The sequence below is a fragment of the Medicago sativa genome, chromosome 5, assembly GCF_051527215.1.
Source record: "Medicago sativa cultivar Bolivia chromosome 5, Bolivia_mono, whole genome shotgun sequence".
In the NCBI taxonomy this organism is placed as follows: domain Eukaryota; kingdom Viridiplantae; phylum Streptophyta; class Magnoliopsida; order Fabales; family Fabaceae; genus Medicago; species Medicago sativa.
The window spans coordinates 30,437,228-30,461,567 of record NC_140753.1 but is presented as its reverse complement, the minus strand read 5'-3'; the positions used below and the strand labels follow the sequence as shown (position 1 = coordinate 30,461,567).

General features: G+C 32.8%; 3 protein-coding genes and 1 long non-coding RNA gene across 4 annotated transcripts; all 4 read left to right on the top strand.

Annotated features, from left to right (window-relative positions):
* The first annotated feature begins 2,755 nt into the window (after positions 1 to 2,755).
* Positions 2,756 to 4,356, top strand: LOC146921690 (uncharacterized). Its single transcript, XR_015012206.1, has 2 exons — positions 2,756 to 3,610; positions 3,911 to 4,356. It is a non-coding gene; the product is annotated as an uncharacterized LOC146921690 (long non-coding RNA).
* A 2,055-nt stretch (positions 4,357 to 6,411) lies between these two features.
* Positions 6,412 to 11,849, top strand: LOC146921689 (Ankyrin repeat family protein). The gene is made up of 5 exons (XM_085715013.1): positions 6,412 to 6,705; positions 7,294 to 7,426; positions 9,137 to 9,261; positions 9,401 to 9,547; positions 11,515 to 11,849. The coding sequence occupies exons 1-5, from the start codon at positions 6,514 to 6,516 to the stop codon at positions 11,647 to 11,649; spliced, it is 732 nt and encodes a 243-aa protein (XP_085571139.1). The 5' UTR covers positions 6,412 to 6,513; the 3' UTR covers positions 11,650 to 11,849.
* A 4,133-nt stretch (positions 11,850 to 15,982) lies between these two features.
* ATS2 (Phospholipid/glycerol acyltransferase family protein) lies at positions 15,983 to 19,000 on the top strand. The gene is made up of 4 exons (XM_085715012.1): positions 15,983 to 16,225; positions 16,450 to 17,054; positions 17,144 to 17,245; positions 18,494 to 19,000. Exons 1-4 carry the CDS (start codon positions 16,126 to 16,128, stop codon positions 18,704 to 18,706), a joined length of 1,020 nt encoding a protein of 339 aa, XP_085571138.1. The 5' UTR covers positions 15,983 to 16,125; the 3' UTR covers positions 18,707 to 19,000.
* A 2,812-nt stretch (positions 19,001 to 21,812) lies between these two features.
* Positions 21,813 to 23,724, top strand: LOC146921687 (F-box/kelch-repeat protein At3g06240-like). Its single transcript, XM_085715011.1, has one exon. It carries the CDS (start codon positions 22,163 to 22,165, stop codon positions 23,453 to 23,455), a length of 1,293 nt encoding a protein of 430 aa, XP_085571137.1. The 5' UTR covers positions 21,813 to 22,162; the 3' UTR covers positions 23,456 to 23,724.
* The last annotated feature ends 616 nt before the right edge of the window (positions 23,725 to 24,340 follow it).

The following is a 24,340-nucleotide window of genomic DNA, read 5'->3' as shown; positions in this document are numbered from 1 at the left end:
ATTTTATGAGGATGAAAATATTCAATTTTATTTTATAGGGACTAAAATCAAAATTCACTATATTTATAAGGATGTAGAACTTATTTAACCCAATAATATAATATTAAATCAAACAAATATTCTTGTATTGAATGTAGACATTATTTTTGGTATTAAATAAAGGGTTAATTATGTTTACGGTCCCTACAAATAAGCGAACTTTCAACATTGGTCCATATTTAAATTTTATTAAATTTTTCATCCCCAAGATTTTTTTCCGTTTGTAAGTTTGGTCTTTGCCGTCAAACTGTGTTGACTAGGCTAACAAAATGCTGACCCAGACATGCCACATGGGCATTTCAAGTGACATTTCAATTTTATAGAGACCAAAATCATATGATGATGTCATTTACCACATGACAGTCATGTCACTTGAAATGTCCATGTGGCATGTTTGGGTCAGAATTCTGTTAGTCTAGTCAGCATAGTTTGACAGCAAGGACCAAACTTACAAACAGATAGAAACGTTGGGGATGAAAAATTTAATAAAATTTAAATAGGGACAAATGTTGGATGCTCGCTTATTTGTAGGGGCCTTAAACATAATTAACCCTTAAATAAATTTCAATTAATTACAAGAAATTATTTTTGGTATTAAAGTTTCCAAAAAAAATATGTATTTTTAAAAAAATATTAAATTTCAATCATTTGTGAAATAAATTGGCACAAATTTTAATGCATAATTTCTATATTGGATATTTTAACATGTGTCATAAGACAATATCCCTAAAGACACATGTTACTAGGGGTGTTTAAAATCGAACTAATCCAATAGAAAAACTGCAAACCGAACCGAACCAAACCAAAATCGCAAAAGAACTGCATTTGGTTCGGATGTATTCAGATCACTTTTTTACTCAATCCCAAGGTTTGGTTTGGTTTGCGGTTTTTATTTTATCAAACGAACCAAACCAAACCAAACCGCAACTTATAAAAAAACTCTAATTAAAATATCTTACCTTAGATCAATAATCATAAAAACTCAATAAAAACTTTTATAAAATGACATATTTTTTCACTTGCTAAATTTCTCTTTTGCTTTTTATTTAAAAAAATGTATTTATGTGTTATTTGAACTTTTAGATATTGATAAAATATTAAGTCTTTTCCAGTAAGCTTTAGATATTCCAGTAAGCTTTATAAAATAATTTCAAAGATGTTTTCTTCTTCATTCCATTAAACAAATATTTGAATGTGTGCTATCTTGTCTCATTCCTCTCCTGTTCTCTCCTTACACTCATTTAATTTTTGGCAAACACGAATATTCAAAAACTCAAGTGAAGTGAGGTGTCAAATACCTTCTGACAAGGATCTCAATTCATCGCATTCAACAATATCCATAGTTCAAAGAGAAAAAAGTGTCACCTGTTCAGTTTCACAAGATATGGTCTCTGTAAGTGGCATGACTATGCTAATCTACTAAAATACATGGAGTTAAAAGATGTAAAATTCACTTGTTATCAAACAAAACGGTTATACATGGACGCTATCATGAATTTACTCTACTTTTTGGGACAATTTCTTTGTGTACAATTGTGAGAGTTATTATGGTGCGTAGAAAGGTAGTATAATAAAACCCCCGAGTCTTGACCAAAAAAAAAAAAAAACCCCGAGTAAAACAACAGTAGTGACGTTACAATTAAGCAAAATCATTGTCATACATATATCTAATCGTAAATTCAAGATAGCGTACACGTGAGCCTAGCTCAGTTGATATGGACAATGCATAATATATGCAAGCTACGGGTTCGAATCTCGGTCATCACCAAAAAAAAAAAATTCATGATAGTGCTTTCAGAAAGCGAATTTGTTTTGGACTTGTAGAAGATGTTAAGCTAATTAGACATGAATGAATTTTTGTGAAAAAAGAAAATGAGAATGATATAAATATTTAAAGTTTGAATTGTTAAGCAAGAGTATGGATAAGTCTACCATTGATTTTGAAGAGAAATATTCACATAAGGTGAATTCAAGAATTTTTCTATATATATTTTTGGGTGGTGGTCAGGGTTTGAACCCGAACCTTGCACATATTATGCATTGTCCATATCAACTGAGTCAAACTCACGATAACATATATGATTAACTTTAGTAACACATGAAGTGTACTCCTTCTTAATGTCTCGCGTTCAATTATTCTCGATACCAATTTAAATGAGCTAGTTTAGCTTTTTAAAAAAACTCTCTAATCTTTAATTTAAAGTTATAGATAACTATTTAATATTTAATTTAAAGTTATAGATAAATTAACTATATATTCTTTGATTCATCTCAGAATTTGGATTGGCATAGTGATAAGTCAAAATGTAGTTTTAGCTGAGTTTCAATTCTGAACTAAATCTCATGTTGTTTTAATTTTTCTAGTTAAGCAGGTAAACTCAACCCAAGATAAACAAAATATATTTCGATTTGTTTTATTTTTGTCCTTTTCTAGTTAGACCGTCAGAGTAAACCGAAAAGATCATTTATCTTGTTTAAATAAATTAAAAGTAATAATGCTATGTGCGAAAAATGATAACATCTCTTTCATGGTGTCGATAGAATGACAACATATGTAAGATTTTATATTATTATATTACTCAAACACATCCAAAAATAAATAAATAAAAACCAATTATTGTCTTAGGAATGACAACATAGTGAACTCGTTACAGACATGACTCCTTATGTCATCACCATATTTCATATAAAATGAAAAATCATATTGTTCTATCTCATTACAACCAAATGTGTTGTCTTTCTCGTTAAAGTGTTTCATCCATTCTTATAACCCATCTAGCATATGGTTCTATCTCAGAGGAGTGACACTGAGAACACAAGATTGATTAATTGCACAGCCATATCATATCAATAGTCATATGGTGCATTTGGTTGTTATTAGTTGATTTTGTGTTCTCAGGTCACCCCTTTGAGTCAACCTTGTTATCTATGATTTTAATTTTTGATTGTATTGCATTGTGATTATGAAATTTTTTTATAGTAACACTTTTTCCTTTTGCACTATACAAGTTTTTAGATTCCAGAAAATATTGCAGGTTGCTTTGGGGTTGTTTGAAGGCAAATGTGAAAGGTGTAGAAATAGCAATGATGTTACTCCTATACTTTATTTTTTTTACACTAAGATACTCCCTACTTTCCTTTGATTGGAAATAAAGAGAGACAAAAAGGTAAATTTAATTTCTCTTGTTATGTCAATCAAAGGGAGGTGTGGAGTAGAGGTGTAAAAAGTAAAGTATAAGAATTATGTCATTGTAAAGTTACAAGTGGAAGCGGCCATTAGCACAATTTTAACAGCCCAATAGCACCATGATGGGAACACTTCTAAACCCCCTTTCTCCTTATTTCTATTGTCAATATTTTCTTTTCATATTAACTTTTCAGATTTTGTATATTTTGCATTTTAATTGTATTTTGAGAATTAAATATAATTCGGCCATTTTGGCATGGTCTTTTTATTGCTAAAAGAATTAACATGAATTATGTTGTTTGTTACTCAGATTCCTTGACTGTTCGATCTAAACCTTATTGAAGCGTGATTGAAATGTTAAGTTGATTTACAACCTAAGAGAAGGTAATCATTGTTCATATTTAAAAATAATAATTTGATTCATCTAAGGATGAAAAATGTGTTCATTGTAGTGCTCCCCCGCCTGAACTCTCCTATTTTGAAAGTCGATTCTTTGTTGGCTTCATGAGATTGTAGTAGTTTTTTGTTTTGGTTTTCTCCTTATCTTTTTCAGTTGTACCAAACAAATGTATAATTAAATTAAATCTTTATTACAATCAAGTCATATTTAATAAAATTATTTATCACATGTTTTTATAATTTTGTTTAGCAAAGACAAAACTAACTCATTTTATTGATAATAAGGAGAATCAAACAATACTATGGACGATCTTGATTGCCTCCGAACAAATGTACGTCACAAACTTGGGATGAGAGGATAAAATACTTCAAGATGGAAAGATGATATCTCCAAGCTCATTGCAAGGAATACTAGAAAGAGAGGTGACATCCACAGCTGGCTTGCAATCCAATTTGAACAAAACAATTAGCATATTTTATGCTATCGCCACTTTGATAGCTTCTAGAAGGCCAACATATTTTGCTTCGATTGAAGTGGCACTGCCCCATCGAGTCTCTAAAACACACGTCATACCCCAATAATCGAACTGCTTTTGAAGGAGGCACAATCAACGTTACACTTGATCCTGCCAATTATAATTTGTATTTATATAAACGGACATCTACTTTTAATTCTTTTTTAAATCTTCAACACATGTATCGGTACTCATATCAAATAAGTGTATTTTTTATGTGTGGTTCTTTTTTCCTTTTTTTTTTTTTGGGTTATTAGAAGGCATGTACTAGTAACCCCTTGTAAAAAAAGTCATGTTATGGCAATTATAGCACAAAGACAAAGGTGTCTAAATAGACACAATGCTAAGTAGAATGAAGTCACTCTACCAAGTTTCCAATGAAATGCAAAACAAGAAAAAAATAATTTTTTTATCCAATTGTTCATTCCTGGGAAGAGGAAGAAGCAGACCATCTCCGAGCACGAGATAATATTGCCCGCTGCTCTTTCGTATAAGCCGTGTCTTTCTTCGGAATATGTAAAATACCTCGGCCAACCCCGTTCACAGTAATGGCGGAGCTGCTCCCGAACCAAAGTCTGCAGCTCTACCCTTAGCTCCATGATCGAAGTTCTCCTTTTGCTCTATGGAAAAACAATTTGTTGAAGCGACTGGTAGACCTACTAACCAGTAACCATTGCGTCCAACCCAATCCACACAATGTAGCAACAACTTTAAGTTCCAAATATATAGTTCTAATTCCAATTGTAAATTCCAAATCGATGACTCGCCAAATTTGGGGTTCATTTAATCGAGTCATCTCTTTTAAATATTATGAACCCGCAAATGTGAAGGGAAATTGACATATAAATATGATAACACACAAATACATAGCGGAAATAAAATTCATCAAACTTGTAAGAATTTACGAGGAACAACAACAAATAAATAGCAGCCGTGAAAGTAAATAAACGACACAAGTGAACATCAATATTTTAACGCGGAAAACCCCTCAATGTAAGGGAGATCAATGAAATAGTTTCACTATAATCAAATATTATGGGTACAAGAGAGTCTCAAAAGGTGATGCATGCACAAACAATTCCAACAACTAGCCAAAGCAACAAAGCTTACAAACTAGAACAGCAAAGATAGGGTTGTTTGTTGATGATAAAAAGGTTGAAGATGGAGTCAAGATTCAAGATGAAAGTCTTGGACTTTATGATTGCAGCATAACCTTGGAGCGGATTAGTATATCATATTGATTTTTTGATATAATTATATAAGTTTCTGTTAATATAAGCTCATTGTCTTTGACATAATTTTATACAATGTAGTTTTGTTGAATCTACAAAGACACAAACCCATTTCGTGCGATTTCATGAACTCTATGAGGTTTCATATTATATATTCTGATAAAGGCGTTCAAATTATATAATCCAAACGAAGCTTTTCAAAATAAAACAGGGTGCATGAGAAGAAAGGATAGTGGAAAAAAATTGAGTTGAGATTGAACTAAAACAATTCATTGAGCTTCTCAATGACTCACTTTTCAATATCTCAAATTATTTTTTTAAAAAAAAGTAATTTTAATAAAAACTTTTAACAGTTGTTATTTAATTTAAAAATTATTTAAATATGCACAAATAAATGAAAAAAATATAAATTTCGATATAACTTTTGAAATTTTAAAGATCATAAATTATTATTTTGGTTTATTTTTTTGCATTAACTCTTCGTTTTCAAGGGAAAATGGGTTCTAGTAATCCAGCGAGGTAAGGATTGCTCAATTGTTACGTTCGACGTGAGGTAAGGATTGCTCAATTGTTTGGTTAATTATTTTTTTTTTATTTTGGTGGTGGCCGGGGTTCGAACCCAGACCTTGCATATTTTATGCTTTTGCATTGTCCATACCAAGTGAGCTAAGTTCACAATGACTTTTTTTTTTGTTTGATTGAAGGCATTAAACAACAACTTAATTATTTTCAATATTAATATAAAAAATTACAAAAGTATCCAATCATGTCTCAACAACATCTCACCAAATTGATATTTGTGAAAAATTAATATATCAAAATGATATAAAAAATAGTTAAAAAGTTCAAAATAATAAATTTATACAAAAACTTATGTATTTTATTATATAAATATATAATTTTTTAATAAATAATTATTGTTTTTCAATAAAAACTTGTTATGTTTAATTCCTATAACATGTAATATTTTACATGTTAGATAAATCCTAAAAAATAAAACAAGTGAAAAAAATGAAGAAAAAAAAAATCAAAATACCTTAATTAACAAGACAAAAATTTCTTGATTAACAAGACAAAAACAAACGAGGAGGGCTTGTTTTGTTTAAGTTTGGTTCAAATTCAAATCAAAATCAAAGTAAACATGAACATGGAAGTAGACACTGAGAACAAACAAGAAACCGTAGAAGAGAAGGATTTATTCAAAGCAGCAGAAGAAGGAGATTCTACAACCTTCGAATCATTGTCCTCTGAATCACTCTCCAAAGCACTTTCTCTAAGAAACGAAGACGATCGTTCTCTTCTTCATGTTGCCGCTTCTTTTGGTCACTCTCAGGTACTCTTTTCCTCAAAAGGGTCTCTTTCTTTTTCCTTAAATTGCATAAAAATTTAATCTTTTTTGGATTTGTATCAAAACCCTAAATTGGGGTTCTACTTCCTAGTTAAGGGCCGTTTGGATTGGCTTATTTTAGAGCTTATGCAAATAAAGAAGCATTAATGTATTATTTATAAATTTGTTAAGGTAGTTTATGAAAAAAAACAACTTATGAATATGCAATTTTCGTTAGTAACATCTTATGAATTAACATAAAAGCTTATTTATTTGGATAAGCTCTTTTTCATAAGCTCAAAATAAGCTCAATCCAAACATGCCCTTAGTCTATTGAATTAGGAGTGGAAACAAAATTTGGTCTTTGACAATTTTCTCACGGCTCAATTTAATCGCGACAAAAACTAATGGCAAACTAGTCGTTGACATTTTCAAATTGGTGACAAATTAGTCGTTCTGTTTTTTATAATGAGTCGGGACTAATTTGGGTATTATTTTTTGTGAAGGACTGAATTGGGCCGAGAAAATTGTGAGGGACCAAATTGAGTCTTTACTTTTGAATTAAAGTTTAAAAGTTGAAGCTTTGTTTATCAGGTGGTGAAGATATTGTTGTCCTGTGATGCATCTGCTGAGGTGATAAATAGTGGTGATGAAGAAGGTTGGGCACCGATTCATTCTGCTGCCAGCATTGGGAATTCGGAGATTCTGGAGGCTTTGTTGAACAAAGGTATATTTTTATGTTATTTTATTAACTTTTAAGAGATTTAGAATCTATTTGGATTGACTTATTTGAGTTTATCGATTGGCATGAACACTTGTGAGACTGTTTGGGAGACGTTTCAACATATTTCCATAAACTTTTCATGAGAGCTTGTGAAAACAACTTATAGCTTATACGAAAACAGTTAGACTTAATTTTATCTTCTGTTGTAGAAATAGTTTGTACATAAGCACTTATATGATAATCACTTGTACTATAAATGGTTCGTTGAACAAAAGACTTTTTTTATTTTACTTCATTAACTTCTGATAGATTTAGGGTATGTTTGGATTGATTGAGGGTTTTGAAGGGGAGGGTTTAGTTTTCTTTTTCAAATTAAGAACGCTTGAAGTATTATATATCATGTTGTTCTTTCAAAAAATATCAACATATAGACTTAACCCTCCAAAACCCTACTCCCAAACAGATCTTTAGGGTCTGTTTGGATTGACTTATTTCATTTGTGATTATCTGTTGGTATAAACACTTGTCAGATTGTTTGGGAGAGCTAATGAAAACAACCGATGACATGTCCATAAGCTATTTTTACCTTATTTCCATATGATCTTTAGGATATGAAAACAATTATCTTTTGTTATATGAAAAACTTGTATATAAGCACTTATGCTTTTTTATCGAAACAGGGCCTAATGTCTAGCAGCATCTTCTATTTTTTGTGAACATTAATTGTACTGTGAGCTAAGTGGTTTATGTGTGTTCCTTTAGTTGAGACTGTTAAGTTGGTTTAGTTAACTTAAGTGTTGGACTTTATTTTAAGAAAGGTTCATGTGGACTTGTATCAGAAAGTACAATAATTAGATGAGTGGTGCTATATTATTATGTTAACAATGATTTTCATACAAACTTGTCAAACATTTATTTTCACTTTATAGTTGTGTCAAGTGCAATATTGTTTAGACTTTGTTGTGTCCATGTTTCTGTGTTGCATTGTCTTTGTCGTGTTTGTGTTTTTATGGTTGTAAACTGCTGCTTTCTCTTAATTTTTCTTCCGTGTAACTTGATTGAATGCAGTCTAGTACCCATAGTTCTTAAAGGTTTACTGATCTAGTAATAAGATGCAATACCAATAACCCACACACACCTGACACGACACAAACACATAGACATTTGTAATTGTTAGGTCCCAGGGAATTAAATTCAAAAGAAAGTACAATTTTATTGAAAGATTATGAAAGAATAAGAGAGAGAGAGAGAGTAAGAATAGGAAAGAAATCTCTCCTCCAAGGGTTTCCCCTTCACAGTAGAGTTACTACTCTGTTCACAATGTTTACAATATTCATTCAATAATGATCAACTCTACATTGTGTTCTCCTATTTATACAAATAGTTCCATAACACCCTCAACTAACTAAACTAGCTAACTGCCCTATAACAATCCCAACTAACTAACTAACTAAATTCTGTAAGATTATAACAAATCTTAACTACTTTAACTACTCTAATTAAGCACCATTCTATACCACTTTTCTATATCCTAACAGTAATAATTTGGGAAAATAGAAGTGATTGTATGTAATCACAAGTGTCAGTGTCGTGTCGGTTTTGGACATTGGTCGTGTCGGTGTTGGACATTGACACATGTCCGTCAATCCTTCCATCTGAAGATAGAAAGATTCATCAACCATCTTGAACGTTCTTATTCTTCATTTTTGGTAGGAGCTGATGTTAATATTAAAAACAATGGGGGACGCACTGCCTTACACTATGCAGCCAGCAAAGGTCGGATGAAGATTGCTGAAATACTCATCTCCCATAATGCCAACATTAATATTAAGGACAAGGTTGTAGCTTGGATTCATTTGATATATTTGTGAATTTTGACAATATTGTTTCAATGCTTCCCATTTTCATTATAATCACGTTATTAAAGATGACATCATATTAATTTAGTGTATACCTTGTAAACTGTAATATGATCAGGTTGGTTCCACCCCGTTGCATCGGGCAGCTAGCACTGGGAATTCTGAGTTGTGTGAACTTTTGATTGAAGAAGGAGCTGATGTTGATGCTGTTGATAGAGCTGGTCAAACTCCTCTAATGAGTGCCGTGATTTGTTATAACAAAGAGGTATGCTATTTTATCTGTACATGTGTTCTTACAATTTTTATCGTAGGAGTAAACTAGTAAAGTGTAGCATTACAACCATTGATTGACCATTAACGGCAGGGATTGTGATTAAGTTATTGTTCATATAATGCAAACAATGAAGTTATTAAAATATTAGCAGTTGATTTTTCAATCAACGGGTATAAACCTTCACTTTCCCCTCAAAGGCGTACTGCTCATTTAAAAAAAAAAAAAACTATTTAGTTGCACAGTGCTAAGGGTTACCAAAGATTGTGATTTTGTTTTCAACTAAATAATTTTTTTGTTTTAGTCACTTGCACTGGCATGCATTGTCGTAATAAGATGTGAAATAATTTGCTATATGCTGTTGAAAACAAAACCTCTCATGGTTTATAATTCCACCTTGCTATAAACGAAATGCCGATTGAGTATAATTTATCATAATTATATAAATAAATTGATTACAAGTTTTGGAAATATTATATTAAATCATTCATATTAAGCTTTTGGAATAGATGGTTCGTGACATGGTGTTAGATCCTTTATGACCAAGTGGTCTTGAGTTCAATACTTCGATCCTTGCTGCCCCGTGACTTGAAATAAAAGTTGAATTTCAGCACACATGGCCGAGTGTGTTTGTGCTCTATGCTTCGGGTGTGTGTGGAGACATGTTAGAAATATAATATAAAACAAAAACCATACATATGTCTTTACCTAGCTAAAGCTTTTCAGGTATATGGTTTATGGCATCAAAATATCCCAACAATATTTCTTCACATTATATTCTATCTGAAATCACCATTTACACAACCACAACGTCTCGTCAAAAAGTTTAAGCAAACAGGCTCTTAGAACTTAGAAGCCTTGGACCATTTCATCCCTCTGTAATATCCTCTTTCAGTAGTCCCAAATGTAGTTTTGCACCAATTTTCCATCGTTGTTGGGGGCAGACCTACTCATCAGTCAAGGTGCGCCTATGTTGTCGATCACGCCACTTTGGCTTGCAATTGCGGAATTGCAGAGTGACGGCATCTTCTGCGACGAGTTCAGCCGATGAGCCGCATTCAGGAGGCGTGCCACTCATGGTCAAATCGTTAGTTTGAGTCAGCAATCAGGTTAAACACAAGAAATCCCTCGGAAACCTCCGTGTTCTAACCGATCAGTTTCTTTTTTAATCATATCAATTTTGTTTTGGTTGCTTTATAGTCTCAGTGTTTGCCTAAGATGTGGTATGCACTCGAATTTTGTTCCAAATGCAATCTGGCCCGGCCAGTCTCCCATGTAAAATTATGTTCTTTTTCTCTTGCAACTGTTCCATCTGTAACAGCTTAGTATGCTTAACTTTGGGTAGAATATATGAAAAATATTTCCACACTGTTATATTATCTTTAAATATTGTAACAGTTTTCATATTTATTTGTATATTTTGATTTGTTTCCATTTTTAATGAGGGTAAGGGTAGGATTTCAGTATTTTTATTGTCCAACACATCATCTCATCACTTAACTATCAATTCCAGTTTCTATTATTTTGTTTTCCTCGCTCTCCCTGTATACCTAAAGAATGGATTGACAGTATTCCAAAAATAAAATAAAATGGATTGACACGTCTAATGTGTCCTTTACAAGACTCCAGCTTACTGCTTTCTTCTATTTAGTACTTAAAAGGAAGTTCTGCTTAGTAGTTTTAACTTGTAAGACGTTATAGAAGGTTGAAAATGCAGTTGGAGACATGCAACAAATTCCATCATACTGTTTAGTATTCAGAGTATCATATGCAATCTGAAACTTTTAGTTTCAACACCGAGGTGCAAGGGCCAAGGGAAATTATATAATTCTGTAATGTGTATGTACATAGAGTAGATAATAGTCTAAGATGAGAAATATGTTTTGGTTGGAGTCTTCATAATTTTGGAGCAGCGTACATTGATGTAGTGCATAAAAATCTATTATGTGTTTGGTTTACAGGTAGCACTCCTTCTTATAAGGCATGGAGCAGATGTGGATGTGGAGGACAAGGAAGGGTACACAGTGCTTGGTCGAATCACTGACGATGAGTTTAGATCAATATTGATTGATGCTGCCAAGGCCATGCTTGAATGATACAAACACAAGAGAATGAGGAACAAGGTTTTGCTTAGGACCTGTTTTATGTGTATGACCATTGAGAGCATTCAATGGCTTACATTTTCACCTACCAACCTTGCATATCTGTCTCTTTTTTTATAGCATTCTTAACCAGTATTTGAGGTTATTGTCACTAACATAGACAACTAATGTTTATGATCCTTCTGATTTGAGAATATCGTAAATTTTATATATATAGGAAAATGTTAACGGTTAATTTATTAGGCAGGGCGGACTTCGTTAGCAACAAAGATTGAACTCTGCAGGTATACTATTTAAGTTGTCCCTAACATGTATCTCCCCCTCTCTCTTCTCTCCACTTGAGAGTTTAGGGTTCAAAAGGAGGTACCTTAGAGAAGCTATATCCTCTGCAGCTTCTCCCACTTCTTCAACAAAATCTCAGCTGTTCAATTAATCCAACGGTTTAGATTTGTTTGAAGTTGTGGAGATGACTCAATTTTACTTAGAGGCTTCCTCTAAATCCAATCATACTTTAAAAAAATAATTTAATTGCTTATAGGGTGCAGTGTACTTAGAGTTGATCAACTAAAAAATGGTCCAACTGTTGTAGTAACCAGCAATTATATTATTTTTACTTGGTGATCTAATCCAAGAAAATTGTTTTGGAATTCATTTTTTACCTTGTATCTGAACCTGCAATGAATGAAGCAGATGAGTCACAAACTAACAGTAGCCAATAAATTTCAACTGATAATTACTTGGTATAAAGGAAAAAAGGACAAACTTCCACGTATAAATGTGAGATAGCAATAAAATCTTCAAAAAAAAAAAAAATTATAGTAAAAGATTATCAAATCATTTAAATGTTTCATAACATAAATTTGTGTATAAATGAAGTTCATAGAAGCATCTTTCACCTCTATTTTCTGTCAGATTGAAATTTACTCTAACATTTGTATATAGCCATCATCTTGAATACATGAAGGAGGTAGTAGAAACACAACATTGTTGGAAAACTATGTCCCTTGCTCCTATGATTCATGTGGCTCTCTTACCAATTTTGAATCCTTTAAAAATCGTTGTTTTGAGGTATTTTACACATACCAATAAAACCAATAAATTGTTATTTTATGAAAATATTTCTTTTTTCCGTATCTTAACACTTTACTGTTTATCCTGTAAAAAACTCCTACATATCTGTACAATAAATAGTCAGAGATCATTTTGAAAATAATAATTAATAGTACTTTGAACTTTGAAAACGATGAATAAAAAGGAACAAAAGAAACTTTTTAAAAAATGACATTTAAAAAAGAACAGAGGAAGGAATGTTCATTTGAAGTTATGTGTCACTAATTAAAACAACTTATGTAGGGAGTTTAAACTTCAAACAGAGGTATCTTAGAGGAGCTAGATTCCCTGATCTTCTGAGCTTCTCCAACCACTTTAACAAAATCTCAGTGTTTGAATTATGCTAACAAGTGTGGCTGAGACACTACTTAAGAAAACAAATATAGTGAAAATATGATCACAAACTAGTCTTTGAATAGTTATTATGAAAGAAATTGATTAGTGAAAATATGCTAACAAGTGTTTATATTGAGAAAGTGTTTATTAGTGAAAATATGCTAACAAGTGTTTATTAGTGAAAATATAGTGTTCATTTGTGACTAGTCTTCTAGCATTATTGAGAAAATAAACACTTTCTCAATAATGCTATAATGCTAGGACGACCGATGTACATTTTAACAAATACTAGAAGAGAGTGTAATGAGATGTGTGTTAACGGTTGTCTTGCTTGCACTCTTAGACACTTAGAGTGTTTCGCGTCCCAATGTTGAAGTCATCGTGATTTTAAGAAACAAGAAATCGAAGCTTCTGTTCACCGCACGGTTACACCTCAGGAACGGCAACAGCCGTCACAACCTCCTTTCTAAGATCAAGATTAAGAAACAATCAAACAAAATGAGGGACAAATGAAAAAGTTGATTTTTTTGTATGCCTAATATCAGTACCAGGAACTTAATTTATAAACTTTAGAACTTAAGAAAAAACCATTATTCATGCATCTTAGTAAATATACTTAATCCAGGAACTTATTTGCATAAACTGGAAGTTGAAAGCAAGATAAAGAAAGTTAGGAATCTGAAATTGATGCTACCAACCAACAAGTCTATTTGCTTTATATATCTAAAAAAGTCACTCTTAAGTCTTAACATTCTTATATATCTACCAACTTGAACACAGAAAGTTAGAAGTAGGAACACAAGCATGTCCCCTACTCCTATGATTCATGGCACTCTTGCCAAGCTCAGGTATGGGCCATCTCACTCCATTTTTGAGACTAGCAAAAATACATTCTGCAGTCTGAGACTAACGGCGTCTGATGTCAATCTAAAAAATACATTCTGCAGCAGACTACAATTGACACATATTTTTGAGACTAACGGCGTCTGATGTCAATCTAAATGAAGGTTTTGATACATTCTGCAGTAAATTCTGTTGTTATGCAGAATCTGTTGGCACCATTAGCAAATTTATCATTAACAAAAAATTTCAACTAAATTTCAATTTTAAAACGTAAAATTTAAACAAGTTTACATAACAGTACATATATTATAAAACAGAAAGAAACAAACTATATTATACAATAAAATACCATAGGAAAATGCGGATGACGGGTACAATAGTGCCTATCTTTACGCTAGTATATATTGAGACAATGAGAAATACTAAGCTAGCTTCTAAATTAGAAATTACATTTTCTTTGACAGGGTGCCACTGCTAACTCTACCAAACCAACATTGCTTTTGAGATGTGTTTTATAGAGGGCTTAAAAATACACCAGAAATCGTAAGAATATCATCGCTATAATGATCATGATGTGACAATCTTTTTTCTAAAATGCAGCCGATTTTACGCGCCAAGATAATAAACAGGTGAATAAATGGTCTAAGTCTAACATCAAAGACAAGTTGTGGATGTAACATAGTAATGAAAAGTGGAAGCAGATAATGCCTTGGCCAGTCTCTATGAAACACTTTCAATAGTTGAGATTATGATATAGTAGTAAGTTTGACATAACAAAATTAAAAGTTATAAGTTGATATATCAATATACAAACTCAAAATAATTGAAGATTTAAGTCATAAATCAAATGACTATACAAAGTAAAGTTGACAAAAAAAAAAAAAGGCTACTGTATAAAGCAAATATTGTCCTGAAACAAATGTATTACATATTTGTCTCAAAAACCAGTAAGAAAATTGGCCAATTATATCACACAGTGAGCATGTTATCGTTACAGTTTCTTGACAAGGCAGGTTTAAGCTTGCAAATTCTAACTCGGTTTGGCCTATTCACAACCATACGAGGAACTAACTTGATAGATTAATAATAATTTAGTCTCTAAAATTAGATATTGATTAATGCTTATTACTCCTAAGTCCCTAATTATTCCTTTAAAAATAGTCCCTAATTACTAGATTCTTTGTAAACAATTGTTTGTCCCGTTTATTACAGATTAAAATAAAAGTGATTTTGACATTGAATAATATATAGATTATTTTTTAAAGAATAATATATAGATTATTTTTTAAAGATTTCAGAAGAAAAAAAATGAGAATCTATTTTGCGTTTGTTAACTGCGATAAAAATCACTTTTAAAAAAAATAATAATTTAGTTTGTTTGAATACAACTATATATAAGAATTTTTGTTATAAAATTAGTTCAATCCTTTGACCATTATTTTCTCTCTTTGTTTCTAAACAAATTTCTTTTTAAGAATTTACTATTAATAGCTTCCCCTTTGAAGGTGTTTTTTTTTTTAGATTTTTTTAGATTCTAATTTTTTTTTAAAAAAAATATTTTAACAAACGGATGCAATACTCTTAAAAGTAAATAATTTAACACAACATCTCCTGCTTTTATATACTATACCGTTTCTATATATACACACACTCCTCTCTATCTCTCAACATTTAAATATAAACTATAACCTAATAAATTTTGGCTAAAACATATGCTTGATGTTTAATTATTTTTTTAATATATAAAAAAGGCTACATATATCTTGGAACATTGTTTTATTTATTATTTTTTACAATTGGTTATACTTTAGAAAATTAACTTAAATAATGGTTACAAATCTTCTTTAAATTCATGTTAACTATTATTCACTAAATTACATGTTAGCCTTCTACTATGTCAAAAATATGAAAATCATCGTCCTTGTCTGTGCAAAGATCAATATGGACAGTTCAGATGTGTGGGTGAAATTACAGCCCTTAGATCAATATTGACGGTTCAGATGTGCTTTATTCATCATTCTTCCTCTGATTTTCCCGCAATCCAGTTTTATCCTGTCTTTAAATGTAAAAACATGGAAACAACGATTCCATAGAAGAAGAGGCAATTAAGATTCACCATAGGTACAATCCAACTAACCTTCTTTCCCGTTTACCTTTTATTCTGCAATTGTTTCATTTTCCATGGAAGTTGCTTCTCCAATCCATCATCGTTGTCTCTATCTCTCTTACTCTCGCCAACAACCCAGAATTGGATTACGCGGAACACCTCCTCCTTTTTTCGGTAAGTGATTCTTTCAATTTTTGAAGCATGGATACAGACACTGACACACCGACACCACTATTAATTTGATAAAATCACGTTATTCAGTGTAATTATACGTGTCAGCGTCTTACATGACATCTCACACTCGTACACGCTTAATCTGAGGAGTGTCCGTGCGTGCTTATGTGAAATCTATCTTTTTTTGTTTTGTTTTGATTTTGTCTTCTTGTATGTGTGTATAGTTTCTCAAATCCAAAATAAGCAAAGAAATGTGTTGAGGCTGTCCTTTACTCCCAAATTCAACGACTTGTGTGGAACTGGAATTGGAACAACCCGTTTCTGTTACAACAAATTGAAACAACAACTCCGCAGAGATGTCATTGTAAGATATGAGATTACTGCTGCAACAGGAGAAGGAAACAACGCCCATTCAATACTTGAACCCAAATTCGAAGCAAAACTTAGGGGAATTTGTTTTTATACAACTACTTCCATTTCTGCTATATTTCTTTTTATCTTCATGCTGCTTGGACATCCATTTGTACTCCTCTTTGATCGTTACCGTAGAAAGTTTCATTATTTCGTCGCCAAACTATGGGCTACACTCACTGTCACTCCGTTTTTCAAAATTGAATATCAAGGCTTGGAGAATCTACCATCTCCAGATACTCCCGCCGTCTATGTTTCCAATCATCAAAGTTTTCTAGACATATACACTCTTCTTACTCTCGGAAGAAGCTTTAAATTCATAAGCAAGACTGGGATATTCCTTTTTCCGATAATTGGTTGGGCAATGTTTCTTTTGGGTGTAATTCCTTTGAAGCGCATGGACAGTCGAAGCCAGATGGTAAGTATGTTAGTAGTATTCTTCAACCATTGTTATTTTTTTGCACCTAATTTTAACAACTTATTCGTTAAATGCTTCTTCATGTATAGGACTGTCTTAAACGATGCATCGATCTGATCAAAAAAGGAGCCTCTGTCTTTTTCTTCCCGGAGGGAACACGTACTAAAGATGGAAAATTAGGTGCATTCAAGGTTAGTTTTTGTGCAATCACTTTCACCTTTGTAGAGTAGATAAGATAATCGTGGTTTAGATGCTAACAATTATAGATAATTGAGTTATTTATGTGTTGTTGAGACGGACAACGAAAAATAGGACATAACCTGGAACACAAGTGGGGGCACTTCTTCACCAATACTTAACCTATCAAAATTATAGTCGAAGGATAGAAAAGTAGTAACAAAGTTAAATTGAAATAGTATATTCATCTGTACTGATAACATTGTGTCCTATTTATAAAGCACGGACACCGGACACGACACTGACACGTTGACACCGATAAAATTTTGAAAAAAAAATACACAATTCAATGTAATCACAAGTGTCGGTGTCGGACACTGGGACACTCCTTCAATTAGAAGTGTCTATATGAAATATAGGACAATATTTCATATGGCTGCAATTCTATTCAGTGTCATGTTTGTCATGATTTTGGGCATGAAGCTTCCGTCTGTTATCATTGATTTAAGAATGATTGTGTACCCTTTGCTTCCACTGATCAGTCACAACAGTCGGGATACTCCAATCAATCTAATACTGGTAACTCTTTTCCTCAATATTCAGCACCTTGGCAATCTAATTCTTGCCCTGTGCAATGGCCTTATAACTCCTGGAGTCTCCTTGGCCGTCCACCCAGAGGTTTTCCTCAACCTCCTACTTTGTCCATGCCTCACTACAATGCTTATCCTCCTCATAGTTTTATGCCTTCCTTTGGTATGCACTCTCCTTTCACTTCTCCTCATCCACATGCTCTGATGGCTAACTCTAATTTTGCTAGCTCAGTTAACTGGCATCCAAATTCAGGAGCTTCACATCATGTGACCTTCAACTCACAAAATATTCAGCAAATCTCTCTGAGGGGCCTGACCAGATAATTATTGGCAATGGCACATATTAAATTGTTTGAGTTACGTTGCTTAATAGCTCTAGCACATATTAAATTTTAGGTATCCAACTGTCAAATTAATAGTTCTTAATGAGTAATTTAATGGGTGCAAATACTCTTGGAGTAAGTTGATTCCCCTCCCTCCACCCCCCGCACACATATATATAGGGACGATAATTAAACCTATATAGGTAGCATTATGCAGCAGCATATTCAAATTCAAATTAAGATCTATTGTTTTTAAGTCTTTCGTTTTGCTGCACCTATTTATTTCTAGTAGAACATTCATTTTGATGAACTGATTGTCAACTTTTATTTTTCCTCTGGGGATGTACAGAAGGGCGCTTTCAGCATTGCTGCAAAGACTAAAGCACCAGTTGTACCAATCACCCTTATTGGAACTGGCCCAATCATGCCAGCAGGAAGGGAGGGTATATTGAACTTAGGTTCTGTGAAAGTTGTTATACATAAACCTATAGATGGAAATGATGCTGACATGCTATGCAAAGAAGCTAGGAATAAAATCGCAAGTGTGCTGACTAATGCCTGACAAATGTACTGCAAGAGATCTGTAATTTTCTATTACATGAATATCGAACCCCTTATACCTTGAAATGAATTGGAAGGGTAAAATGGCCGCCTCTTTCCCAGTTAAGGACAATTAGTACCTTTTAGCAAGGAAATTTTGGTATTTTATAGGTCAACTTATGTCAGATATGTTTATTATTTAGATTAATTCCACATTTTGTTACTGTTATAAGATCACAATTTTGCATTTCAGTCTTGTGTGCGGATTGGAATTTTTCTTTGGAAAAGTAAAATGAATTATCTTGTTCATACTTAACTTCATCTAGTGCAGTCATAAGTTGTTTCATCGGAATATTTTGATTCATATTGAAGCACCAGGTGTACTAGCTATGAGGTTGCAGCTCTTCAGGCTATGAAGTTCTTTGTTCATTCTTTGTCAGTCATATTGGTTCCTCAACATTGTTCTTTTAGTACTATGGAGAATAGAGGCTGTGAGATTGTTCATTACATCTGCTGATATTGATATCTCAGTTTCATGCCTTTGTGGGGAAACGTTTCTTATGAAGTCATTTCCCGTTAGCAAGAGAACATTAAAATTGTTGCAACTAGTTTTTTTTTTGCATAAATAAACTGCTTAGCAGGATTTTAGCATATATGATATGATAAATCAGCCTGTTTATGGCATGTGAATGTTTCTTCCGCCAAAAACATTTTTTAGAAGTTTCATTGTTTGTAGTAGAATGTATCATATCAAAGGGATTATAGGATTTCTAGAAATTTAAATGGCTCAATGTATCACAGCTTTTAGGTGATTAATTTTGTGGTTAACAATTTTTGTAGATTAACAACATATTTGCTTATTGAATTTGTTATATCAAAAGTTTATTTATGCATCTCTTCGGTGTTCCACCGGTGAGGGGTTTAATTGATCCCTCACCCTAGAATCCATCTTGTTTTAAATAAATTTTATTCATTTTATCTTTCAATCATTTAATTTTTAACGTTTTACCATTTCTTTCCAATAAAAGCGAAGAGACAGGCACATGTCTTGATGCTAGTGCTACATAAAAACAAATCGGGTTTTCAAATTATTGAACCAACATGAACATCAAGCAATCCCAGCCAGCCAGTTATCAGGATTTTAGCATGTTGTATTTATCAATTGTAGTAGGCTGTTGAAGGTATTGCGTGGTCTATATCAATTGACATGCTTTTGAGTAAGGGTTTTATTGAACTTGTTCACTGTCATGTTTTGGAACTTATGGTTTGAAAGCAGGTGCAAGAAATTGGATATCATCTTGTTAGATTTGTGCAAGCCATCTCTTATGGTGAATATGATGTTGATGATTCTGTTTTGGTCATGGATCCATGATCAAGTTTTTCTTCTATATGTTAGTGTTATTTTGTCCATTCTTCATTCATGTTTGGGTTTGATTGCAACAAGGTTCCACTATTATTGTTGGACTTATGCTTGCAAATGGAGTTCTCTTTCTTTAACCATGATGTTATTGATCAAATAGTGTTGAGCTGTTATATTCTTTTCTTCAAAGATTGCTTTGGTCTAATGTGAAGCTGAATTGGTTGTTGTGATATGGACTAGTCCTGCCATTTTGGAGGTTCAACTTTGATGTTGCTTACCTTGAGTTCTCGTACCTTGAGTTTGAGGGAGGGTGTTAAGAATAATGATTAATAGTAGTTTAGTTCAATTATTAGTTAACATTAGTTAAAGAATATAGTTAGTTACGGAACTTGTTTAGTTACTATATATGTCAGAAGGTTGACTCATTTGTACACCTCTTTCATTTTTGTTTCATCTTAACTATTATCAATACAATAGCTTTGTCAACTTTTTCTCTCTATTTTCATGGATATGCCATGTTTTCCAACATAAATTATGAATTTTGAGAAAGAAGATAGTCACGTACTCCACAAGAACCACATATGATAGTAACGAACAACTAAGCACACATTTGATACATATGTCTAAAATGATGGATTTGTATTATAACCTTACGAAAATATAGACCTGAATAAATATTTTAAGAGATCCCCTAAAAAAAATATTTTAAGAGATAAATGATTAAATGAGTTTCAAATAAAAGATAAATGATCAAAATATATAGATTAACTCAAAGGGGCACAAACTGAGCTATTATGATTTTGTCACGGACTAATACGTGTCTATTAGTATTTGTTAGGGATTAAATTGTCAAAAAACATGCTAAAAATCGTACCACCTGAGCTCTTGGAATCAATTTTTGTCGCAGTTGTTGATATCAAAACATCAAAGTTTTGATTTTTTTTCAACATTGTTATAGTTAGGAATGTAAAATATAGGATAATATCGAATCAAAGAGAGAATAGAGACAAACAATATTGCGCTCTCGTTCTATTTTCGTTTTAACGTAAGAGACTAATCCATCCCTTCGATTTTGATTAAAATGCGACGTTTTCTTTTATTTTCACAATGTTAAAGGTACAAACTACTCCAACGGTGGATTGGTCTATGTAGTAAGGGACTTGACCTTTTAAGCATGTGGTTAGAGGTTCGATTCCCGACTATTGCATATGAAAAGAATTGGTTGGGAGGGGAGAACCCACCTTGTGTACCATACAAGTTCCCACTTTGTGTACCTCACATGTTTTCCGAGACAAAGATTAGTTAATATGCAGATGCAGTTAAGCTACCTTGTTTATCTTTTTCTCAAATCGAAAAGTATTTATTGCTCATTTCGCCCAACTCTCCATTATCTTTCTTTGACCGAGTGTCATGTATTTCCATGGTGCTTGTTTTTCCAATTATGAAGCATGACTAAATGATCCTACTCACATTCGACCTATTGCCTAGGTGGTTTGGCCTACTGACCAAGAAATATTAAATGGTGATGTAGGCTGAGGTTTCCGCCAAAATAATATGGTTCCAATTCCATGATTTATTAGTGAATAAATTACTTAAATATTTTTCTCAAGAAGAAAATGAAGAAAAGTATACGATTCAAATCTTGATAAGGAGCAAAATACTAGGAACAATTAACATATTAACATTTGTCGTTAAAAAAAGAAGACACGTCATCATCCTCTATTGTTTAATTAAATATAATGAAAAAAGGATTAAAAAATCTAATTAAAAATTACATAAAAAATTGCCTCCAAAAAGAATCTAATGAAAAAATGGTACTTTCTTTTTGAACAAAACGATGAAAGTATAAAATATAAACCATTTGCTTTGTATTCATTCATCCGCTTTGCACAATAAGCAGAAAGGGGAGAAACGAAACCCTCTTTGCGTTCCATTTGCATTTCACACACTCACGCTACGTGTTCGACAAAATGACTCAAACAACAAATCAGAAGAAAAAGCCTTAGCTTCGTGCTTCAGTATTCATTCATCCGCTTTGCAGCAGAAAGAGGAGAAACGAAACCCTTCATGCGTTCCATTTGCATTTCATTCATTCATGCACGCTAAGTGTTCGACAAAATGACTCAAACAACAAATAAGAAGAAAAAGAAGGGGGAGGAGGTTAGTAATAGTAATGGTAATGGTAGCTATATTCCTGATGACATTCATTTCTCTATTCTCTCTAAGCTTCCTGTTAAATCTATCAAACGCTTCTCTTGTGTTCGTAGATCATGGTCTGTTTTATTTGAAAATCCTATTTTCATGGACATGTTCGTTTCGAAATCTGATTCACTCTATCATGATGCCTCTCTCATTTTAAATCAGTATCAGAATTCTTGTTACTTTCTTTCTGGTCACAAGTTTCAGAATAAAATCAAATTGAATTTTCCACCTCCATTTCATACTCCAGAGTTTGATACCATTGAGATTTTAGGTTCAATTAATGGCATTCTTTGTGTCATTGGTGACATTATACACGTTGGTACCAGTACTATACTACTGAATCCGGCTACTGAGGAAGTTAAGGTGCTTCCTGTTAGTCGTGGTGAGCTTCTGTCTGATATTACAACTGAATTGGTTTTCCATGGATTTGGCTATGACAATGTTAGAGATGATTATAAAATCATCCAATATGTGGATGTTGTGGAGGGTAAGGACCCTTTTTGGGAGATATATAGTCTAAAAACTGATTCATGGAAAAAAATTTGTATTGATATGCCAGTCCGTTGTGGAGTGTATGCAAATAGGGATGTGTACTTGAATGGGGTCTGTCATTGGTTAGGGCAAGCAGAAGGTAACGATGAGAAGTTCAATATGGTTATGGTGTCATTTCACTTGGGCAATGAGGTGTGCTTTGTTACACCTTTACCCTTCTTGCAAGATATGGAATATGGTTTTGAGGATGTTAAGCTGCAGGTGTTCAATGGGTCAGTTGCTGTGATATTTAATCATATAGAGACAAAGTCTTTTCACATATCAATCTTGGGTGAAATTGGTGTCAAGGAATCATGGGTTAGGCTATTTGACATTGGACCTTTGTCTTGTATTATGGATCCTATCATAGTATGGAAGAAGGGAAATATACTTGTTAGGAAAGAAGATGATCAACTAGCTTGTTTTGATTTAACTACCGGGATGATTGAGGAGATTGGTGCTAAAGCAGAACAATTTTGTCAAGTGGTAGTTTACAAGAAAAGCAAACTTCCTTTTGGAGTTATAGACCTCTGTTGTCCATGCAGAAATGCGGCGCGGCACCGCCAACCCAATAATTGGCGCGGCGCGGTTGCGGGGCGCATAGTGGGCGCTATTTCGGTGGTGCGGGCACTAATAAATTTAATACTAGATACCATACTATTCAAAAAGAAATACTAAAATACCTTAAACATTACTCAAAATAGACGATTAATTGCTTTTATAGCCTTTATGTGGAGTTTTCACCCTCAAGGTTTATGAGTCTAGTTCTTAGGATTTGATATTATATTGCCTAAGTTGAACTTTCCGAAGTTGCTTATATGCAAACTTGCTTGTTAGTTGCTCATAATATGAATTGTCATGAGGTATAGCATTTAGTCTTGCTTTACTAGTTTCATTTCAATGCTTTATTCTCTTTCTATGGCATATTGTTCTGGTTTCTATTTCAATGACTTTTAGTCTTGCTTTACCAGTTATTTGCAGTGTAAGTTTATGTTGTTAGCTTGTTATCTACCATTGATTGGACATAGGTACTAAAATATACATGGATTTTCAGAGTTTCTTCTGTGTCTGCAACTTATTTATAAGTGATGAGACATTCCAGTCCACATTTTTAGAGTAGAATGGACATGTTATACAATATAACTTATAACACACTTCCCAAGAGAAATGCATAGCCGCCTCATTGGGTCGTTCCCTTCATAGTCTGTAACACTTACCCTCACATGAGCCATTTGAACCATACAAATGGCAAGTCATGCTAGATTGAAAAATGTTTAAGATGGTTCAAAGCATGTAAGCTAAGGAACATAGTTTAAATACAGATCAAAACTTCAGGTTCAAATCAACTTGCCTCCTTAAGAAGTAAGTACTTTGGTTAAATGTAGTATATGAAACAGGTAAATTTCTGTCATATTTTCTCAATTTAACTAATGGAAATTTAGAAATCACAGTCTGTAAATTTCAGCTCTGCCTTTATGTACTTTGAAGTGATTTATTAACTAAAATTCACACAGAACATTGAAATTTATTATGTTCACTAATGATATATCTGCGTGATTTTAA